General features: G+C 36.4%; 1 protein-coding gene across 6 annotated transcripts in view; it reads right to left on the bottom strand.

The window, feature by feature from the left end:
* ERBIN (erbb2 interacting protein) overlaps positions 1-24032 on the bottom strand; it is a 191029-nt gene that overhangs the window by 4631 nt on the left and 162366 nt on the right. For 2 of the 6 annotated variants that reach the window (XM_036762182.1, XM_036762176.1), the window contains 4 exons: positions 12344-12487; positions 10217-10339; positions 5802-6011; positions 4466-4558 (listed from right to left, as the gene is read on the bottom strand). In XM_036762182.1, coding sequence (XP_036618077.1) covers positions 4466-4558; positions 5802-6011; positions 10217-10339; positions 12344-12487 — 570 coding nt within the window. The remainder of the gene's footprint in view (positions 1-4465; positions 4559-5801; positions 6012-10216; positions 10340-12343; positions 12488-24032) is intronic. The other 4 variants (XM_036762190.1, XM_036762195.1, XM_036762196.1 and 1 more) reach the window with 4 other exon arrangements.

Raw genomic sequence — 24032 nt, 5'->3', positions numbered from 1 at the left:
CTATATCATTACAGTTGTTGTCCATCCTTTTTTAAAGAGGCCCAATGACATCACAGGGTGATATCTTGACTTGTGCATGAATTAGATTTGAGTGAGGCAGAGTTGCACAAAGTTATCAGCCTCATTCTCTCTTTCTGAGTCATCAAAGTCTAGTGGCAGGTAGCGATAGCCCGGGACCAAGTGGACAACCGTGGTGGCTTTAATGTCTGACCAAGCCCTGAGTACTCCAGAGTGCCTATTTCACCTACCGTCATGTCACAGATGAGAGCTGGGTGACAGGTGGACACCAAAGGTGGATGAACAGCCCTGAAAAGGGCTAAGCAAGCCCTCATACCAGAGGGGCTAGTCCTCCACCCTATCATAATAGTGACTGGTAAGCAGAATGGCAGAATGGTAGAATGAATAGAAGACTGGCCTAAAGAGGCAAGAACTGAGTCTAAGACCTATCTGTAACACACACTAGATCTGTGTGTTGCCATGGACCAAGTTGCTTAATCTTTCTGTGTTCTAGGAAATTCTCAAAGACTACAAGTTATAGATAAATTTTAATCTATATAAATGGAGGGAGTTTGTCCACGAGGAATTCCCTACACAAATTAAATCACTGTAGATAAAAAGAGAATGAGTGTTTGTGTTGTTTATCTAACTTAAAACAAATGTCTCTGTCTCTTTAGAACAGAGGGTGTACCTTATACGTTATGGTATCTCACAGGGAGCCTTGTACTCACAGCTGCTCCTTAAATACTTGTAGAGCTGAACTGAAGGAACTGGGGTTTCTGAGTCTAGAGAAGCCTTGGAGGAGATCTCCGCAGCTGCCTACAAACCAGGCCTGACCAATATCAGAAGCAGGGGGACCTCTGAAAGGCTGAACATCTCCTTGTCTTGTGAAAGCAGAGATGACTTGCCAAAGCCATGCACCTAATTATCAGCAGAACCAAGGTCATTGGGGACTAAGTCACCATTTTTGAGGGAATGTTACAAATAAGAGAGAACAGACCTGATTTTGTCTATCCCAGAAGGCAGAACTAAGACCAAAGGGTAGAAATTACAAGTGAGGCTGAAGAGTCTCAGGGCTATTCAGAAATTCTTTGATTAAATTCAAATTAGCGCCTTATTAAGTTATGCATAGCAACTTTTTCTCAGTCCTCCTTAGCTCTCCTTCCTACCAGCAGGGATCTTTTAGCGCCTACTTTACTGAAAACATCAAGGCCTTCTAACATAAGTTCCCTCAGCAACTCAAAATTTCTCTACATCTTGATAAAGTTTACTTCCTTCCCTTTTGAGGTGTATCCCTCCTTTTCCCTAAGGCTGACAATTCTGCTTATGTCTGTTCATATTCAAATCTACTCCACTTAAAACCCCTTTTCTTTTACTCTGCAGCCCCTTGAATTACCACTCAATGTTTTATTGTCAAACTTCTAATAAAATTAGCCTCTATTCAATCAATCCATAAGTATTTATTTAGTGCCTACTTCAGGGAGGTGCTAGGGATACAAAGAATGAAATCATCTCCCCATGCAAGGAGCTTACATGCGGTCAGCAAAGACAGGTATATATAGAAAAATATAAAGAGAAAAAGAGAAGTACTCTGGGAAGGAAAGTACTAGCAATCAGGGAATCAGGGAAGCTTCACGTGGTGGTGCAGACTCAAGGGGGTGGGGGTGAGTGAGGAGGGCACCACGGGCAGAGGGAATGACAAGTGCAAAGGCAGAAAGGTGGGAGAAGCAGAGGTGTAGTGAAGCACCAAGAGAAAGTCAGTGGGGCTGAACTCCAGAATATAGGAATAATGTGCAACAGGGATGGAGAGACTGGTTGGGGCCAGGGTATGATAAGGTTATATTTGATATTAGAGGCCACCGGGAGCCACTGAAGTTGAAAGAGTAGGGAACTAAGGTGGAAAGAAGGGGATTCCAGAGAGACATGGTGGAGAGACAAGATGACCTGATGTGTGGGTGAGGGTGAGGAAGCAGAGTCAATAATTCTGGGGTTGGGAACCTGGGAGACTGAAGTAGTGGTGGGGCTTTTGGGAGAGATGGGGCAATCAGGGAGAGAAGCGGGTGTGAGGTGTGTGGGTAGGAGAATAAGCTCAGTTTTGCACATGCTGAGTTTGGGATTTCTCTAGCACAGCCAGCTGGAATTGGCTTTTATTCCTCATCCTTTTGGACTTCTCTGCACCCTCTTGGAACTGTGTCATTTCTCACACCATAAGAGAAAGAGTGCTGTACCCCTGAGTACTATTCTTGATTCTTCAAATAAGGATGACTTGAGAAAGGATGATGGATGAGATAATTTCTTAGGTCTTCTCCAGCTCAGAATTTCTAGGATTCTATGAATTATCCTGACTCTTTTAATGACTGCATTTCCAGTATGCTTTCCTGGTTCTTTTTTTCTGTCCTTGACTTTCTTCTCTTCTTCACACTCTCTCCTGTGGTGGTCCCATTGGCTTCAAATATCCAGATAATTCACCAATGTGTTACATTAGCCCAACCATCATCTCAAGTTCCAGACTTGAGCTAAAATCTTTCCTGGATGTCACGTCAGCACCTGAATCTGAACATGTCTAATACTGAACTTCTTATCTTTTCTCCCAAACCTGCTTACTGCTTGCATTTCCTTAATTTTACATGAAATTTATTATACATTCAATCAATTATCAAGGCTCAAAATCTCAGAATCCAATCATTATTCCTTCTTCTTTAACCAATGCCCTCCCAAATCGAGTCCCCAAATTCTGCCAGTTCTGCCCTGCAAAAGTCTTTCACAAAAAGTCTTTCATCTAATTCTTCTTTTTTATTCCCACTGCCCTAGTTCAGGTGCTTACTACCTCTTGGCTACTGCAATAGCTTCCTAATTTGTTTCTCTGCCTTGAGTCTCTCCCCCACCTGTCTGAGTCACTTTGTAAAAAGCATTAAGCTTTATCATGTTCTTATAATCTTCAATGTCTTTTTCATTGCCTATAGAATAATGGATCCAGACTGCTAAGCGTATTATTCAAGGTCTTCCATTATTTGGTATAGACCTCCATTAATTTTCCACTATTCTTCCACTATATACCCAGTAGTTCAATGATACATGACAACTCATTATTTCTCAAACACACCTCACATTTTTCCCATACTTATATTTTTAGTCAAAAGTATTTTTTGCCTGGAATGATCTTATACATCAAAATTCTACCTATCCTTTTAAGGAATAGCTTATTTGTACCTTTACACATGAAACCTTCCCTGAGTGAATGAGCCAGGGATAGTCTCTCCTTTCTCTATGAACTTGAGTTGTTCCTTTCATTCTACTTATTACAATCCATATATCATTATAGTTGTTACATACATATCTCTTTTGCTCTAGTTTAAGCTTTTTGGTCTTCTTCCTCTCTTCCATACAGTCTAATACAATACAATCCTTTGCATATAACAAACATTCAATAACTGTTTAAAAACTGAAATAACATAAAGGGCTTTCTTAAAGGAGTAATGAAGCTCATCGCCACAGCAAAGGCTAGACTGCTGGTCAGAGATGGCATAAGAGAGGATTCTAAACCTTAAGACCCTTTTGAATCTGACCTTCAGAAAATCACTTTCCTTCTTCAAGACTAGCTTCTTGAAAGTGAGAAGGTTAGAATGGATACCCTCGAAGGTCCCTACTAGCCTCCAATTTATAAACCTTTTAATCAAAGACTTTATGATTCTAATATACAACTCTTATGGCCAATGGTATCAAAACAACTTGCCAAAACTCATTATCTGATATATGTAAATTTGGACAAATTTTCAAAAACATTTTTAAAATTAAGGTTTTCAATATTTTAAAATTCTCATTCCATTAAAATTAACTTCCCACCAAAATATCACCATTAATAATAATGATTATTATTATTATATTGGTGGTATTAAATTTAAAATATTCTTTATAAAATAAAACCAAGGGTAATGATGATAGAATCTAAAAGATAAAATCTTTCCTGTTAGTTCACACCTTAGAGGCATGATGATGTAGTGGAAAGCTCACTAGATTTAATTACATAAGACTTGAGTTCAAGTGCTAGTTCTGTTATTTTTTAAATGTGTTCTTGTAAACAAGTTATTTAACCTGAGTTCCAGGTTCCTCATCTGTAAAAAAGAATCTCAGATCACATATTTGTGAATGGAAGATACACCTAATCTAGAAGTAGTCATCCAGTATATAACTCCCTCATTTTATAAATGAGGAAACTGAGACTCGAGATGTTAAATGATTTGCCTAAGGTCACCTATGCAGTGATCAGCAGAACCAGGATATGATCTCAGGTTTTCTGACTCCAAATTCAGAAATCACTTCACTGTACAATGATAATAATACTTGCATAACTTAGCTCATAAAGTTGTTACAAACTTTTAGAGATAATTAAGTCATTTTTTAAAAAGACATGTATGTAGATGGTGAAGATACACAGGATATTTTGAAAACAAATACACATAAAACTTACATCATCATCAGGTCTGAAAGGATTTCCTCTCCCCCCAACTCCTCCTGATATGCTAAATCCAAGCTCAGGATCCTTTTCAACTCTTACACGAATCTGAGTTAATGAAAATAAAACAAGCTCTTATTAATTGTTTTGTTTCAAAGAGACTCACAGAAAACTGAATACTTACCATCTAACACACCTTTAACTTCTGTAAAATTCCAAATTTAAAATTTGTCTGAAAATGACAGTATCTATAGATGCTTTTAAATTGAATAATTAGGTCACTGACAATGTGAAACTAAGGCATACAATAAATTAAATAATATGCTGTTAGTTAGTGAGTTAATAGCATTGCTGGGATTATAAAGCATGGCTTCTAAATTTGTCTACTGCTTAGAGTTCATAAAAATATGCTATCAGTTAATAGTAGCCCTATTATATTTTTTACATTTAATGGACTTAGATTAAAAGCAATAGACTTTCATTATATGAGCATTCAGGGTATCAGATACAGAACATGGAAGTATACATGCACATGGCCATTTTCTACTTATTATGGAACTAATGTGTCATACTCTGTTTGCTGTTTTGCGAAATGTCCACTTAAAGATCCCTAGGTGGTTTTTGAAGAGTTCATTTTTGGGGGGATTTGAATATGTGCTTTCAAAGAGTTGGGTGTTTTGAACTTAATAAGCTGATAATTATTCCCATAAACTAGCTAGCTATGTTAATTAGATGATGAGTTGAACTTTTATGTTGCTGGAGAAGAATCAAACAAAAAGCCAACAGCATTTTTTTTTCTTTCCTGAATTTCCAATGACAGTGATAGCTCACCATCACTCCAGGATACAAAAGAATGACTGAGAACATTTTTTTAAAATTTTGTTCTCAGGGAGGGTGTGGAAAACATAATGAAATCCCCAAATCTAACAAACAAATCTAACAAAATCTACCAATTTTTAAAAAATAGCCCACAATGCTCAATATTCTGCTATTCAGTTTGAATTTAGCAGGTCAAATCACTGTTATAAGCAGGTCAGAACTTGAAAACATCTGCCTTCTAAGACACAGATTGATGCCTAAGATTCTAAACTCCCTGAGTAAATCAGAGAGTAATAAAGGGAAAATAGGGGGAAACTTATCTTCCAGAGAAGCCTATGGACTCATGTACAAAATTTAACATATGAAAACACTTTATGTGTCCAGACAAATACAGTTAACTATGCTAATGAGAATCCTATACGGATTTATTTACAATAACATTAATAAGTTATCAATGTTTATAATTCCTAGGTGAAATATACATTAAAGGCTCATTCTAATATTTGAAATGTTTTTTTTAAATTGTTCTTACCTCTTGTTTTGCCAGTTCATGAACTTGTCTAGGAGAACATTGGGACTGTATATATGGAGGCTGGTGGGCCACCTTCAGCATCAAGTAATCAATTAGTTGTTCTCTAGAGGGATGCCTTGCCACAGATGCCTGAGGAGGGGGGTGATGGACTTGACTATAATTTGCCTGAGGCCTGGGAGGCTGGCACATCTGTCCATTACTCAAAGGCATCTAAGGAAAACATGGAAGTGTCTTCAAATGACCAATAATAATGTTTAACACATTCTTTGGAATTTCTTCTTAGAATAATGAAAATATTTGTGTTTAGCATCATACAAACACAAGATGTCATTTAGTAACACTTTTAGTATAATTTTAAGCATTAAAATATTAAGAAAAAAACTAAATTGTTTTCCCTATTATCTTAACATAAAAATATCAACCCCTTAGCCTAAAATAAGCACTCAATAAATACTTGATTGTTAATTGCAGAAAGGTAAAATTTCTCCCCACATGTAACTTCTCTTAGCCTCCTACTAACAAGGATTAATTTTATGGAAACAGGCTTGCCTTAGAATCACTATATTTTCTAATTCAATTAATATCTTCAAAACACCTCTATTTCCCCATCACAGAAAAATCTTTGATTCAGCCAACTAGGTAATTTGAAATTGACTTACTTTTCCCAAACATGATTAATCAGTGATTCTAAATTCCTCAAGTTCTAATGGACAATAACTACATTCTTTAAATTGGTGAAGCTTTCAGGAGATTACTTTATTTTACAGAATAAGTTGGAAAGAAAAGAACAACCCTTACCATATAGCAATCCCTACTTTGTGGACTGAATGAATTCTGTACTCAATTTTTAGAAATGACTGAAAACTGCCTTTGTAAGAAGTGACACTAACAATTTACACAGGCTAGTGGAAGAAAGCCATAATTTTGAAACATCATTCACATATTCTTTGTTAAATATAACTAACCTTTTCTATATGAGAGGAAACAAAATGGCTTGGGTATTCTTAGAGATCTAAGGTTTTCTTAATGATCAGGAACAACAGCAATACCTCTTCCATATGAAGACAAAGCCAGAATAAAGATAATATAATAAGCCCCTTCCCCCTAAGTGAGTAGAGGTAGACAAAATTTATCATGGAAATCTCAGAGAAGCATGCTCCTTCGAAGTGAATTTCCTTCTCCTCTAAAGAGCAAAAGTTAATGGGGAGGTTAACTCAGGACTAGGGTTATGAAAGAAAAACTGCTATTTTGTAAAAAGGGCATAGAAAGAATAATACCCCTTTTCCTACTTCATAACTATAAGATATAGGGGATATTTCTTATGTCTATGAGAAAAAAAAACTGTACTGGCTGGTTTTAATATGCCTACTATAGATTTAATGTAATTTATCTGTACTGGTACAACTTTGAATTTTCCTATTTATTATAAATTTTCAGTATATGACAATTACTTTCTAGCCAAGATTGTTCCTGTAAATATTAGATATTGATCCTATGTCTCTTGTTGATATACTATTTTTTTGCCAAAAAATTTTATATATATGAACTCATTTGATCCTCACTAAATTTCTACTTAGTAGATGGTAAAACAATTATTCCTTTTTTTAAAAGATAAAGAAATTGGTGTTCTGAGAAGCTGAGGAGCACAGACCTAATACTCTCAAACCTGGGACTTAACTAGGTCCTACAACTACAAATTCTGAGTTCTGTCCACTGCACCATTTAGGAGAGAAGTTATGCTCACACAGGAAGAGAAAACTAACCCTGTAAGAGAGAACATAGGTATTCACCAAATGAGTGGTCTAGAGAGCTATAGAAGCTCACAGGAGGAAGGGATCCTTGAAGTGATGAAGGACTGATGGAAGTGTCAGATATAACTGCGGATCCCTCTGTCAGTAAGGAAAGTGATTGTAGAGAATGAGAAGAGTCTATCAGAGTCTGTGGATGGAAGTTAATTTCAGTTCATGGCAATATGGTTGTAATATGATGAAAGGAATGCTTGACAAACATTTAGAAAAGGAAGCTACGATCATTAGAGAGCACAGTTTCATCAAAAACAGGTCATGACAAAGTAACCTAAAGTTTGCTTTTTCTTGACAGGGTCATTATACTGGTAGATGGGGGAATCCAACTGACAGAATTTACCTAAATTTCAGTGTAATGGAGAGCTCTAGTCAAAGAAGGGTTTGTCCTTAAGAGTATGCTCAATATCCTCTGTCTACTGCCAATTCACATGAAGGCTTGGTGAATTGGCTTTCAATAAGGAGTGGTAGAGGGCACCTTCCCCTCTTAAACAGGTATTCTCTGTTTCTTGTTAGCTTACTATAGGAGATGAGAACACTGTCTAGGTGGCAAATGAGGCAACAATTGCTAAGCCCAACCCTGCCACTCCAAGCTGATTGGCACCCCCCTCACGTCCCCCAGCCCCTGCTGCTGGCTGCCTGATCTCCCCACCCAGTGGCCATGTACCCTGAATGCATAATTATTGATTAGATGCAAATTAAAACAACTCTGAGCTACTTACCTCACACCTATCAGACTGGCTAAAATGATGTAAAGGGAAATGACAAATATTGGAAGAGATGTGGAAAAACTGGGACACTAATACACTGCTGGTGGAATTGTGAAATAATCCAACCAAACTGGAGAGCAATTTGGTGTTATGTGCAAAATGTTATAAAAGTGTGTATACCTTTTGACCCAGCAATACTACTATTAGGCCTATTGCCACGGTGATCAGGAAAAAAGGAAAAGAACCTATATGTTCTAAAATATTTATAGTAGCTCTACCTTTGTCTTGGCAAAGAACTGGAAATTGGGGGATGCTCATCAATTGGGGAATGGCTGAATAAACTGTGGTATATGGTTGTGATGCAATACTATTACGTTGTAAGAAATGACAAGCAGGTTGGTTTTAGAAAGAAATGTTAAGACTTGCATGAAATAATGCAGTGAAACAAGGAGAACAAAAAAACATTGTATACAGTAAGAACAATATTGTTCGAGGAGTATCTGTGAATGACTAAGCTATTCTGAGTAACATGATCATTCATGTCAACTATAAAGCACTTATGAAGGAAAATGCTACCCACCTCCAGAGAAAGAACTGATGTATAGAAGTATGTATTTTATGGTTCTACATATATATCTATATAAAATGTTGGCCTTCTCTAATGTGAGGCTGGGAGACAGACAACTCAGAAATCAAAATGTAACCAAAAAGAAAATAACTGTAATTTTAAATGAAAAATTAAGATATGAAAGAAGATGGATCATAGAATTTAACTATTAACCAAGAATGATGGAGGCTAAGGGGGGGAGGGAAGCAGATAGAAAAACACTTAAACATCTAAGCTGGTTAGGTAACTATTTTCAAAATGAATGCTCCTGGTTTTACATTAAGTATATTACATTAAATATTAAACATGTATGTACTAGCATTTCAGAAACACTGAATGTTTAAGATTCTTTGGGAACATAATTAAGGAAAAACAACCTGACCACATACATTCTATGCTCAAGATCCTTCAGAGGTTCCTGAATTACCTAGAGAATAAAATGGAAACTCCAAGACCTTCCTACCTTGTATCCAAATCTATTTGTTCATCTTTCTCCCTTATTAGACTGTGAGCTCCTTGGAGGCAAGGAGTCGGTCATTTTTCATCTCCAATGCCTAGCATAGTGCTTTGCTCCAAGCAAGATTTACCCTAGAAATACTACCATCTATACGACTAAAAGAAAAACCAAATCAATCCAGAAAGTTGAAGAATAATGAGTGGGAAACTCAAATTTACTGCTTCAAATTTACAAAAGCCTTCAAATTTACTCAAATTTCGAAACAGTTTATAAATTAAGGTAACTTGAAAATACAGAAATATCTTAAACCCAGTTTCATGGGACCAAAGATTCATCTACTCCAGCCCCCTCATTACACAGATGGGGGCTGCATCCCAGAGACATGAAGTGATTTGTTCAAGGTAACAAATCTAGTAAGAGCTAAAATTCAAACCCACCTCCTTTGATTAAATCTTAGCAGTCTTCCATTGTATCGAGCTGCCTTAGGAACACTGATCTAATCAGGTATGTAAAGTAGGACTCTATTCAAGGGGATTTAGCTACATAAGTAGGAAAAGGACTTCATCAAGATGACTCTGGCAATACCCAGGACACAGGCTCCAAAGAGAACACTACTTACGTCTATCATATTAACACCTGAAGTCTTTGAAGACATTGGGAAGCAGCACTGCAGTAAAATCAAAATCCTACTTTAACTTTTCAATTATGAAAGATATGTCCACTATTTAGAAAATCTTAAATAGCTAATTTCAATGTCAAATTCTACAGTATTTTTATGGCTTATAACCTAAGAAGTATAAGCTTACAGATACTATACTGTTTATTTCCTGAACACCTACTTTCTTCAAGCTGTCTGGAGGAACATCTTTGTGACTATGTGTAGCAGATGAGTAGTTCTGCTGTCCTGAAAGGAATACATCATCTTGGCATGGATCTCCAGGACTATCGCATGTCTGGGGATGCTTGAAATGAGGGGGAAAAATAAAAAAAAATTAAATAAACGTGCCTTTAAAATGTTAAAGCGGTAAGATGATTCTGAAGAAAAAGTTAGAAAATGATGGGTGATTAATCAATAAGGTGGTATGGATCCAAATCAAATATTCAATCACTTCTACACTGATAAAGTTATTACTATACTTTCAAAATTACATGACAAGGTTTATTCTAACAAAGCATACCTGTTCGGCAAATAGGTATATACATATATAGATTAAAACAGATTTCTTTGTAATATTATTTTTGGTTCGATTGGTTGGTTGAATGAGTGGTTGAAAGGTTTGAAAAGAGCTTATATCCTATTAAATTAAGTGGTCTTATGAACTTTTTTGGGTGGGGAGGTGTCCCACAATAGTTTATTATTTAACTATTATCTGATTATTTCCATACAACACAAGAATAACAAAACCTGGGTGATAACAGAATTTAAAAAAAATTATGACCTAGGTAGTTCTGAAGATAAATAGCTACAAAATATATACATATAAAAAATATATATATATACATATATATGGTTTTAGATAAGTGAGCAGATTCTGTTGTTCTTTCAAGAAAAGTATAAAACCAACTTTGTACAATTCAATATTACAGTTAACATTTTAGGAAATCCACTTCATATTAAAATCCCACAGGTTATTTATAAACCCTTATGTGTTTGGTTTGATTTAGAAACTACGTACCAACCCTGCCCACTGTGGCTGCTAGTTTAAACTCTGGCACTAATGTTCAAGTTGAAGTTTCAACGAGTTTTAACAGTCCTTGTTAACACTGCTTCTCCCTGTTCTAAGAATGATTAATTTAAATCACCAGCATAAATTTCAAGTTCAAATTCAAACTTTGTAACTATTTTCTTACCCTTCAAAGAGGCAGAAAGATCATCTAAAAGCAAAACAAGAAATTGGGCTCAAAGCTCCAGAGTAAAAAAGGGCATAAACATGGCTGATGGCAGAGGTTCAGTAAATCTAAACCAGCTGTTTTAGGATTTTCATTTCCCCCTCTGTCTTTTTTTCCCATATTTGAAATTTTTAACCTCAGGTAGACACTTGTGGTCAAGGAAATTAAGAAAGAGTGAATTCTACCCAAGATAGAATGAATCCAGGAACCATACTGTGGAGGGTGGACAGAGGAAGCCACCAGGAAGAGAAAATCAAAAAGGAAATGCTGGACCCATCCTAGCACGGGGGCTGAGTAGGTCAATCCCTTAAAGTGGGACAAAGGTGAGATTACAAAGTCTCATTGTAGGACAGATTAAGAAAAGGAAAGGTCCTATCACATAGGAGAGAAGTTCTTTCAGAAACTTGTTTGCAGACCTCAAATTCTTGCTATGCCACTAGCTGTTTGAAGGTTGATAGAGAGAACATTAAAATGGACCTTGGTTTATGTGCCTCTAACCTTTCTCCAACTCAGGATAGCCAAGAATTATGGGTTAGAGATAATGAGGATGGGCACCATGGGCTGTAGTCTTTCCATAGTACGTAAGATTTACCTTATCCAGTCTCATATTTAACCATATTTAGAAACTTCTAAGGTTTTTTGACATTCACTTATTAATTCTCGAAAACTCTGGGTACTAGGTCATACTTTTACTACCTTAAATTCTAGACAGGTTTTTCTTTACTGCTAAGTATATTCCTGGAAAGTAGACAGGGAATGAAAATAAATTTTAAAATTAGAAGACAGAAATACTGCCAAAATAAAAAAATTTCCAAGTTAAAAAGAATTTTCAAAGAAATTTTACTAGTCTTTGCATATACCAGTGTGGATAAGTGATAGCTCTCTTATAACTGAAATTGAAAGCTAAGGAGTTTAAATAAAGCTTGAATGTTCAGTGCTGAGCAACAGCATAACTGGTAGGACATTAGGATTCCTAACTAAAAGAAGAAAAAGTCACTTTATTAGTGATGAACAGAACACTTTAAACTTCTTTTTCTTCTATGTATAGAAAAGACTGATCTACTATAGGTACTCACACGAAAAATGTGCCCACCAGAACCTCTTCCGTCTGCAACACTCAAGGCAAGACTGCCTTGGCTGCCGTGCAGATCCCTAGAGCTGCCATAGTGAAAGCTGCTTACTGCAGCAAAATTGGAATTAAAGGACCTAGACAGCATGCTCTGAATAAAGAGGGGACAGATTTAACAGAGATTAGTGCAGCATGCAAAAACCACAGGACATGTTATATACACAGACTTATACACAAATATACTCAATGTCATGCAGAAGTAATACCATGCAAATAAGTTAACTGTCAATGCCATTGTGACATATAACTTTGGTGCCTATTACAAATTAAGACATACAAAGTACACAGAAATTACATGTAAATAAAATAATTTACATATTTGAACATTAAAGGAGACAATACATGAAATAGTGCTTATTTACTTAATAATGATAATTTATTTATTCCCAACATGTCTTATACATAAGTATTAGGAAGCAGAAACTGAAGCCACATCTGAAAGACATTCATCCAGCCGTATTTATAGCTATAAACATTTAAATATATACTCCCCACCCCAGGGCACACAATATAGTTTTGAAAGTTACTTGGTTCTTACTTACTTCAGTTACTTTTTAAAAAATGTTTCTACCCAAGAAAAATATCTTGAGGTGGAAACAAGTTTTGACAAACATACTGTTATACGATGATTAAAATGAGATTTTTCTGTGCTTTGACCACCAAGGCTAAAAGAAATAGAAATCTGATGAATAGGAACAATTTTTCCTTCTACATAAGTTTTTTACATGAAAGAAAATAATGATAAATAGCTTTGTCTTTTATAAATCACACATTATTACCACTTAAAGAATCTGGGAATCATTTTTTTTCTCAAAGGGACAAGAATAGTGTAGAGATAAGAGTTGATCTGAAAAGAATAGGTTTATAGGAATGAAGTAACCCGTTTCACAATCAGAAATGGTTTTATCAATGTGAGAAGGGAACTAAAGGTATACTAATATAATGTACATGATTGCTTACTGTTTCTTTCTGATTAAAATTATGGTATTCAAAAGAAAACTTTCAAGAAGCAAAGAAAAGACGGACAGCTCTCAATACAATGTGCAGTATTTATTACATAGGCTTTCTTGAAATGGAAATTTATTGTTGTATATTTTGAATCCTCTTTCACATTCTGCTGTGCACATGGTAATGCATTTTAAATTTTTTTTTATTTTGTATTATTTATATTTTGGTATTTAAGTTTGTTTCTTTTTTCTTTTCTTATTTTGTGTTTAAGTTTAAAATAAAAAAAATTACAAATAAAAAAATTTTAAAAAGTAAAATTATGGCAGTGAATAAGCTGCTTATTTAACTGGCCTTTCACATAGATTTGTCTAGAAGAAAAAAGAATACTGGTGGTCAAGATGCTGTTCGTAATGAGCTCGGTTACCAAAGAGAGGACGGCCAGATTTGTGGCCTATTTAATATATATAACTATCACTTCAAGAATGTACTAAGTTAGTATGCAAGAACTTCTCAATTTAGTGGGGGTGGTTATGCAACTTCTAGAATATTTTAATATCAAACTCAAGTACTGTGAAAAATTAATCTTGACACTCCTCTCTTAGTTTTTAGAAAAAAATTGGGTAAATTATCATTTGACTTTGAAAAACAAATCAAAGAAAATATTTACATAAAAGACTAGCTCTATTTTATTCTCAGTTACTTGTCTGTTACTCTAATAACATTAAACTCCTAGGACGGATAGCTATTTTTGTTTTTAGGAAGCAAAAAGATAAAATATAAAGCAGTTTAACAGTAACATAACACTGAAGCCATGAAATATCATTTTGATCAATACATTCAACCATAGAACAGGTATGTGGTTTAGAAGGATTGTAAGGGCAGTTATGCTACCAAAAAAGTATTATTAAAAGTACTATTATGTTATTGTACAACGTTTTTGAACCTTTTAAATAATATATTTAAGTGATAGAACCTTTCAGTCAATCAAAAGTATGTTCTAAAGTTTTCCAAGTTCTATTTAATAGCAGGCAAGAGGTCTTTTGAGAAATAAAATGTGCCAACTTTACATGCACATCATCAAGCATATTCCAATATGCTACAAATGTGTTGCTGATCAAAATTATTATTTCTTTTTAAAGTAGCTGGCAAAGAAAGGGGGGGATGGATTAATCTCTGGCCCATATTCCATGTCATTTTGAGGACAGAACTTTAAAAACTAATATAAGAAAAAAACTTTTTAAAGTTAAAAAAATTGCTACATGTAAAGTTTCTCTTTTATCTAAGCCCCTTTCTCTTCTCTTGATACACTTACTTTCATGCAGACTTCATCTAATTATATGTATTTGATTTATATTTCTAGGTATCTGATTCTAACATCTATACTTGCACATATACTCAAATCCTTTATTTTCAATCCATCACTTTAAACAACATATTTCCACAGTCAATTCATTATATGTCCTCCTGTTCTCTTCTTAGTTTATATCTATAGTGTACCAGTATCAGCCCAATAGGTTGGAAAGATTTGGAACACTTCCTTTGCCCTTCAATCTCTATAACTAAGTATCACCTATTGTTTACACAGTTGTTTCTTAGCTGATTTCTGAGTTCAGTCTTTCTATATACTAATCCAACTCCTTCTGATTGCCAGACAAATATTTCAAAAACCTATGCATATGCCCTAACCTTCCTCTCAGTCCCCAAAAGCCTCTGACTTCAGCCATGCTTGTCACTTTTGTACATATGGTGCTCCCTTGGCCTGGAATTCTCTTTTTTGTCTCCATCTCCCCATATTCTACCTATTCTTACAGGCTTTGTTCAAGTTCCATCTCCTGAATGAAATAAACCTATCTCCAAGTACTTGTATTGGCAACTAAAAATGGGCTCCTTAGCACTTAGTCAACAAGTGCCCTTGACTAGTTTGGCTTTTTCCCCTGAACTGAATGCTGTTTGTATGTTGGACTGGAGTAAGCTTGTCGGCCCCTTCACCTTGCTTCCCTTGCTTAAGCTGATGGAAAGAACCTGTGCTTTCCCGGTCAACCCCTTCACCTTGCTTAAGCAGATTGAAAGAACCTGTGCTTTCCCCGGCGTACCTTACACCCCCGCAGAAGCTGGATGGTTAAAAGCAGCTCCCGTTGGAGCCAGAGGCTGTCACAGCCACAGCCACAGCCACAGCCACAGCCACAGCCGAGGAGCTGCCAGTAGCAGAGCTGACCTACAGGAGGAAGCTGAACAAAGACTTCAGGCCAGTGGGTAATCTTTTTACCATAGAAGGGGAAGCATGATTTTGCTTTACGCAATCATGCTTCTCTGTAGCCACCTGGTTACTCTTTCAAGGCGTACTTATTGGGCCTGGAAGCTTTTGATCAATATATCAAAATGGGGTTGCTGGTTCATGGGTTGGTTACTGTGGAGCCTAAATATATGTTTTGATTCTTCTACCTTCTACTTTGAGAGTTTCTTATATCCGGCGGTTCCGAACCTTTCAGACATGTTTATGATCCTCTTTGAGATTATAAACTCTGCCCTCCTAATACAGTACTCTATCCTACCTGTGATCACTCCCTTCTCTGAACATTTAGTATCTGTATTCCTATCACTTTTAGTACTTGATCTTAATTGGCCATTAATGCAAACTGAATAGAGACAAAACAATAAATTTGCTTCTTATAAATTCTCACCTTTAGACTTATATTATTTTGAATCAATTTACAAGTACAAATTTAAAGTAACAGCAGTGCCTAGGCCAACTGATAAACAAGAATTTTGCTAAATGATAGATGTTAAATTTTGACAAAGTTAAAAGTTTATTTGCGTAGTTTTAGAGGTAGTGAAATTTTTGGCAGCAATTAACCTATCTACAATTTTTCCCTGAATTTTACCTCAGGTAGTGAACATTAACAAGTATAAATATATGGAGAAAAATGTAAAATGATTTTGTGTGGGATGAAAGACCCTCACCAATTAAAAAGTTAATTTATAATAAGGAGCCATCTCAGGGTAGGAACAGAAATAAATTTTACTCAATTCTCGAGAATAGGGCATCCTCTGCTAGCACAGAACAGAACCAGCAAAGGAAGCAGAGTACAAGGGGCAAAGCACCAATAATTATACCTAAGGCAAGAGAATTCCCGCCCATCTCTGACCCTTCTCACCACTGGCTGGGAGGCGGGCTTACAATCTGAGCACGAAAAACTAGACAAAGAACCGGGAAATCGAGGTACAGAAACTCCAATTCCCATTCCCTTAGTTAATGATTACAACTGAGGTGACATCTATAAATCTAAAGAAGGAGAACAGGATAAGGGGAGGGGGAGACCCTCTCCATTCTTCTGCAGTACTTTTTCAGTAAAGGAAAGCAGGTCACAGTGACCCTATTCTTACTGAGAAAATCTTTAAACCAGAACCAGAAGAAAGAACAAAAAGTTTCAGGGTAAACTCTCCCAGAGGCTGAGCCATCAGACTCTCACAGCCTCAGAATTTTTCCACTTCCCTATTTCTTGATTTTTAAACATTTTTTAGTATAGATGTAGATATATTTCTACTTATCTTCCCTATGAAGTCTTCACATTTTATTTACCTCACACAATTTAACTATTATTGTTAAACAATTGAGATAAATTTAAGGTGACTAACCAAGGATCACAACACTTCACAAGCTCCACTGAATCAAAAGTCAAATAAGGAGAAAACATATCAGAAAAAACAGACAACTAGTTCCCAGAATTGTTATTCTACAATGTGGAACGTCTACAACCATCGTCTAGATATATGTTGTTACTTAGTCTATGAAGTTGTACCCTGGGGTCGTTGTTCCCCTTAAAACTATAACTGTCTAAAAGCAGAAGCATTAGCAAGAAAAAAATAATCAAATACTACATCTTGACACTCTTTTTACAAAATTTGTATACTTTCATAATCCTTTAAACTGCAGTTTAAAATGTTGAGTTTTTTGCAATTGGTAAGTTCAGTTCAGGAAGATACACACACACACACACAGATCAAGTATTTTAGACTGTGTATGTGTGTAGATAGAGAGAAAGATAGATAGATATGGATAACCACTTTCACTACTATAAGGTCTTTTAGAGTATAAAATATAATAGTGTATAATGTAGTATATCATAGGAGTTGAAAAATAGGTGTGTGTGTGTATGTACACAACAGGGTCCTCTCTTCACAAGTTACAATTAAATCCACTCCAAAAGACAAAATTTAAAAGAACAGAAGTGGAGAGATTACAGTACTTGAATATTCTTCCTGAAGCAAGGAGCCAGATCACAGTATGTTGAATTTATGAGTGATCCTTTACTTTCTAGCAGTCATGAAGAAGAAAGGGAGTTCTGGCATGTATTAAGAGAACTAATATTAACATTGATTATTGAGGCTAAGTGACCCCTTGAAATTCATATGCATTGCCAGCTTTCACAAGCTAGGAAGGCAGTAGGAAGACAAAACTCTCTCCCTTGTAGTCTACAGTGTGCACATTCAGTCTTCTCTTCTCTCCAAGTTTCTACATCCTACTTCCAAATCATCAATATTTATCAGAAGGGTGTGAGGACAATTCTAATCACATCTTTTCCGGACACTTGAAATAGCCTCAGTTTTAGTCTCTTTGCTTCAGGTCTCTCCCCATTCTAATCCATTTCCCACACAGCTACCAAAGTGATTTTCCTAAAACAAAGGTCTGATCATGTTAAACAATCCCTCAAATAAGAACTGGACTGTTTGGCATTTAAAATCACTTAACAATCTGGCCTGATTCTACCCTTCTAGTCTCAAACAATGCAACATCCTCCACCTCTGTGCTGCTGAAAGTCATGTTCCTCATGCTTGAATGCCTTCTCTCTTCACCTCTGCCTCTTCAAATCCCTGCTTTCCTTCAAGACACAAGACAAGAAGCCTTTAATGGTCCCCTTATAGCAACAGTGCTCCTTCCCCAAACCTTATATTCATTCTATAGCTATACATGGTGTCTGTTGCCTTTCTCATTACAATGAGTTTCTTGAGCGATTAAAGCCACTGTGCCATGCATATATTAAGCACTTAATAAATGCTTACTAACTGATCTTGTGCCCTCTGTGTAGTCTATGATAAATTTTAAAACTTCATAAACAGGTCACTGGAATAAAAAAAAAAGGCAGAAAAACACTGCCCATACAGAGTAACAGGATTGGGGGCAGCTAGTTGGCACTGTGAGTAGAACACCGGCCCTGGAGTCAGGAGGACCTCAGTTCAAATCTGGCCTCAGACATCTGACACACTTACTAGCTCTATGACCTTGGGCAAGTCACTTAACCCCAATTGCCCTGCCTTCCTCCCTCCAAAAAACAAAACAAATATGCGATTGTTATGTGTAACAACAATGCTGCTAGCAGCTGTTGTGGGGGTGAAAGATCAACAACAACAGCCCACAGAAGGGCTACTAGCACAGGTTCTTCGATCTGCTTTTCTAAGGAGAGCAACTTTAAGGAGTTAACAATCTTACTTTAATTAAACATACATATATCATTCACTTAGTTCAGGGGAAAAAACCAGCACCCTGAACTTCAGAAAGAAATTACAAGCACACAACATATAAACAGAACAAACACAAATCAGTATATAGGCTTCTATCCGTCCAGAGCAATACATAGTTACTAGAGAGAGATGCACCAACATCCGGGGGGGAGGGACGGCTTTCAACAGCTACCCAGAGTCTCCTCACCAACACTCTTTCAATGAGTGTACCCCCAAAGGCAAAATGCTAACCTCTGAGTATATATATATATATGTATATATATATATATGTATACACACACACACACACACACACACACACACACACACACACACACACACACACACTTCTTCAGGGTCAAAAGGCATCACAACCATTCGACTCAAACCCATGAGAACTAGCCTTCCCTTGCTGTAAGCAGGTCATCAAAGACTCCCTATTCAATCTAAGATTCCTTAGTGCTGAGCACTTCAAAACAAAGGCAACAAAAGGTCCTACTTTACCTGCCCTATACAAACAAAGGCAAGACTCAAAGGTGCTTGACTGCCTTAGTATTCCAAAAGAGAACACAACAAAAAAGTCCTAATTACCATAAAATTATGTTCACCACATTAAAATATATAAAACTCATTTAAAAACACTGCTCAAGAAGCTGCCAATTATTTATAGATAAAATCAGTACACAAATGTCGTGAGTTTTGAGCTTTCACAATGTTCCCTGGAAGGAAGGCTATATAAGGAACTTAGAGGTTATTTCCCCTGCTCCCTCTATCACACTCCCAGGTTACTGATGTTACCCATGCTGGAGGGAAGGCAGTGGCCTTCTAATGCTGGGTGTGGGTGGCCATATACCTTTTAGGCTCATGGCTACAGAACCCCACCGTCTCACAAGTTAGCAGCAGCAGCACAATAGAATACACAGGAATGACATAAAATGTCATTTATGACAACTGTCTGTATTGTACTATTTCTCTACTTCCTCTATAGTTCTCTTTTGATGCTTCACTGTGAAATGAAAGTGATCTTTAATTCCTGAAGGCTGTAATAGCACAGTTATAACAGGAGCAGCTAGGTGGTGGAATGGATAGAGCTCTAGGCCTGGCGTTCGGAAGATCTGGGTTCAAATCTGGCCTCAGACACTTACTAGCTGTGTGACCCTAGGCAAGTCACTCTACTGTTTGCCTCAGTTTCCTCATCTGTAAAATGAGCTGGAGAAGGAAATGGCAAATTATTCTAGTATCTTTGTCACTAAAACTCCAAATGGTGTCATGGAGAGTTGGATATGACTGAAACAACTCAACAACATTATAGCACGGTGTATACTCTGGCAAATCCTACTAAACTAGAAATCCTTCAGATACATATCTGGTGGTGAATTCTATGTTTGTTGTCTAAACATTGGCCTAGTTAAGTGCAAAGAGGTCTGTCACACTGTCCTGCCATAACATTCTTGAAATATCAGCAATTAGGTTAAATAAGGAATTATGATCAATATCAATGATACAACCAAGCTGAAAAAAATCACAGATCTTCAAAGGATTTAGGTACTCTTCTGAATTTTTTGATATGTATAAATCTTGTCTTCTGAACAAGATAGGAAGAGAATTTGAGGTTGAAAACCTGGTACTATATTTCTTTTGTTTATCTCATAGTACTCAATTAACATTCTAAAGGGGGAGACAATATGTAAATATTTAGGTACGTACAAGATATATGGAGAATATATGAGGGTAATCTGAAAGGATATAATACACTTAATAAGTTATTTTCAAAGCTGTTCTGCTTAGCTGGGTTTTTGACTTACCTTCATTTTGTCTTCTCCTCTGTATTTCTGAAATGCCTTGATGACCCATTTTTTTTCTTTTTTTAAATTCTAGTAACCCTTGCTCCTTCCAAACAGTCTCTTCCCCCTAATTCTTAAAACTTTCACCTTTATTCTCACTCTGCCAAGGGTGGTCACACCTTAAACTTCCCTCAAACTTCTATTATAAAAATCCCAAACTCAGAACTTTCTTTCTGATCATAATCTCTTTTCCTTTCCCACTCCACCTCTACATGTACTCTTCAGTTTTATTGTGACTGCTGGTGCTCTTTTGATTCCTCCCTTTTCCCCCAGTTCATTAATGGTGTTATGGTTTCACTTCTCTCTCAACAACGATATCGTGACCGTGTCATGAAATCATGTTGACTAGGTCAACTACAGAATTCATTCTTTCCCCACAACTGTCTCCTCATAGCTTCATCTCTTACAAGTTTCACAAGTGCATCCCTCACTTACTCCAAGCTCTCTTTATTTTACTCAAATCTGTAAACCAATCTGTCAGCATGAGTTTTCCTCTTATTTGATTGAAAAGATCTTTACATAAAAAATTACATGACTAATTTTTTTTCTTTTTCTCTCCTATTGAGGCAAGTGAAGTGGTCTTCTTCCTTGTCAAAGCTAATCTGTGCTCTTGATGCCATCCATAATCTAATGTCTCATCTAGGATCGTATTCCTTCAGTCATCCTCCCTTTCATCTTTCTTCATCTTCAATCTCTCTATTGGCTCCTTTCCTTCTTATCTATCATTGATCACCTCTCTTCTGAACACTCCCTCTGCTTGAGCTATCCTTTCTAGGATTCCATGGTGTTTCTTAGCTCACTTTTCTTCCGCTTGTTTTGTAAATGTGGGCATTCTCCCCATCCCTCCCCCTAAATCTGTCCTTTCTGATTTCTTTAAACTCTTACATTTAGAAACCAATTCAATCATAGCTTTAATGATCACATCTATTAAGATGATTACCAAATCTATATCTCCAGCTCTTTGTTGGATATCTTACTGTCACCTCAAACTCAACATACAGAAAACTAAAATCATTTTGCCTCCTTAACTCTACTGATCTCGTAATCTGACTTTTTCATGGACAATTGACTCTTTTCCCTCAACCTCCATATCCATTTTGTTGCTAAGTCTCATAATTTTTATCTTTACAATATCTTTTACTTCTTCCTGTCCTTCCTTCCCTTTCCTCCTCTTCTTTTTACTTCCCATTGCTGTCACTCTAGTTCAGGTCCTCATTACTTCTTACCTGAAGTACTGTAATAAGCCTCTTAGCTGATCTCCTTCCCTCTGGTTTTTCAGTCTTTCCAATGTACTCTACATACAACTGACAGCGTAATTTTTCTAATGTGCAGGTCTCACTACATCCCTTCTCTTTTCAAAAACCTTCAATAGTTGTTTATTTTTTTTTAATCAAAAAGAATCACAAACTCTTCACTTGACAAGGGCCACTCATCCTTCACACCTTCCAAAAAAAAAATTGGCTCCAAACTATCTTTCCATACTCTACATCCCAGCCAAACTTGACTGCATGCTATTCCCTTGATCTCACCCTGCCCCATCTTGACCCTGTGCCTGTGTTTAAGCCATTGCTCATTCTTTGCATATTTTTCCTCTTGAAATTCTTCCTTTCTAACAATACCTAGCTTGGAAGCCATCTCTTCCATGAAACCTTCCCTGTTTCCCCAAAATGATTTCTCTCTCCTTGATGTTCTCACTATGCCTGGATCCCTCCTATGCTCTTTAACACAGTATAATCTGTTTAACAGTAATAAATGCATATGTCTCATCTATACTACTAGGCAGGTATTATCCTTTATTTCAACTCTGAATAATTAAATGATTGTAATTGTGCAATTAATAGATGTTTGTTAAACTGGGGGCACTAACTGTGGCAGATGCTATGCAAAGAACAGGCTGTGCTCTCTCCTCTGAGACAGGATCATTGCTGTTGTGGTTTCATTTTTCAACTGTAATACTCTGTTTTGACTTAGTGATGAACCACTTCCACAAAGCCCTCTCCCCCCCTCAACTTTCTACTACTTCCATTCTGTTAATGGTTGACCCTACCTAATCCTACCCAACTTGCACTGCTACTCCCAAGTGCCTGGGCAGTGCTGGAGGAAGTAAAGGTAACATGCTAACCAGGATGAATACAAATGTCTTGCTTTCAACCCTAATTGGACCATCATTGCTTCATCTTATAGAGTCCTTATCTCATTCTGCAGTGGCTACTCAAGATCTCTTCTCTTACTACTTCAATTTCCTAACTCCATCACCTAAAGAAGTCCCTGTCTTGATGAAACCCACCTTTATTGGAAGTACTCTGGTCAAAGATGGAAAGAAGGAGGGTGCAGTTGGATTGTTCTATTGAAATTGTAATAATAGTTTTGAATGAGGAAAAGCCTATAAAAAGGTTTTAATACTTTTATTAGCAGAAAATCCCTATTTCTCTCTTTTTTCAGAGTAGGGAAAAGAACCAAGGTTTCCATGGAGTCTGAAAAGCTTTAAGGACATCCCTGTCCTAACTCAAATAACCTGCAAAATGTGTATTTACCACTTTTCACTAAGAGAAAGAAACTGGCTCATGTTGAAAGATCAAAGATGCTTTGAAACTGAGCTAACTCCAAAGCTAAGGCCTTCCTGATGACAAATCTCTGTTTTTAAGATAAGACTTAAGCTGGTAAAGAAAAACTAAGGGTTAGTGAAGAAAATATTCAGTTATACTACAGGTTTTCATAAAATTTAGCTAAAATATAATTTTAAGCATGATTGTTTAAGGTTACTTAGGCATTCAGCTGCTTTTACAGTTTTATTTTAGATGGGTTAGCTATAGAAAATAAACAGTTTTAAATCAGTAGGTATTTGAATCAACTACAGGCAAAGTATTTGACATCTTGCACTTTGGATTTTGTAAATGACACATTCTCTCCACTTGATGGCAGCACAGCAGAGTTGCATTTCTACGGTTGTTTTCTAGGAAGTGAATGTCTTTTAAAGATTGAACTCATAAATTCATAGATATAGTGTCCACAAACATCCCACTGGCCATAAAGTTAGGTGAAATAAAATAAGCTAGGATTACGGTCTAATGAATTGAAGTCCCTACAAGTTTTTAATAGGCACAAAACCACAGAGGTGTCAGCAAGAGGGTTAGTTTGTATAACATGAAAGAGGCAACATGAAAATAATTATAAAAGCTATTTGCATTTGTGATAATTTTTTTGTTTTGTTAACTGGTATTTTTGACTTTCAGCATTAAAATCCTACATCATCTTATAATGTAATATATTGATCAACTCCCCTTTATATTCATTTTGATGGAAAACAGTAGGCAAATGTTAATGCAAAACAGAAAATTCATAACT

This window comes from Trichosurus vulpecula, chromosome 1 (genome assembly GCF_011100635.1).
Source record: "Trichosurus vulpecula isolate mTriVul1 chromosome 1, mTriVul1.pri, whole genome shotgun sequence".
Classification (NCBI taxonomy): Eukaryota; Metazoa; Chordata; class Mammalia; order Diprotodontia; family Phalangeridae; genus Trichosurus; species Trichosurus vulpecula.
Note: the sequence above shows the minus strand (reverse complement) of the source record. Positions and strands in the feature narration are given on the sequence as shown.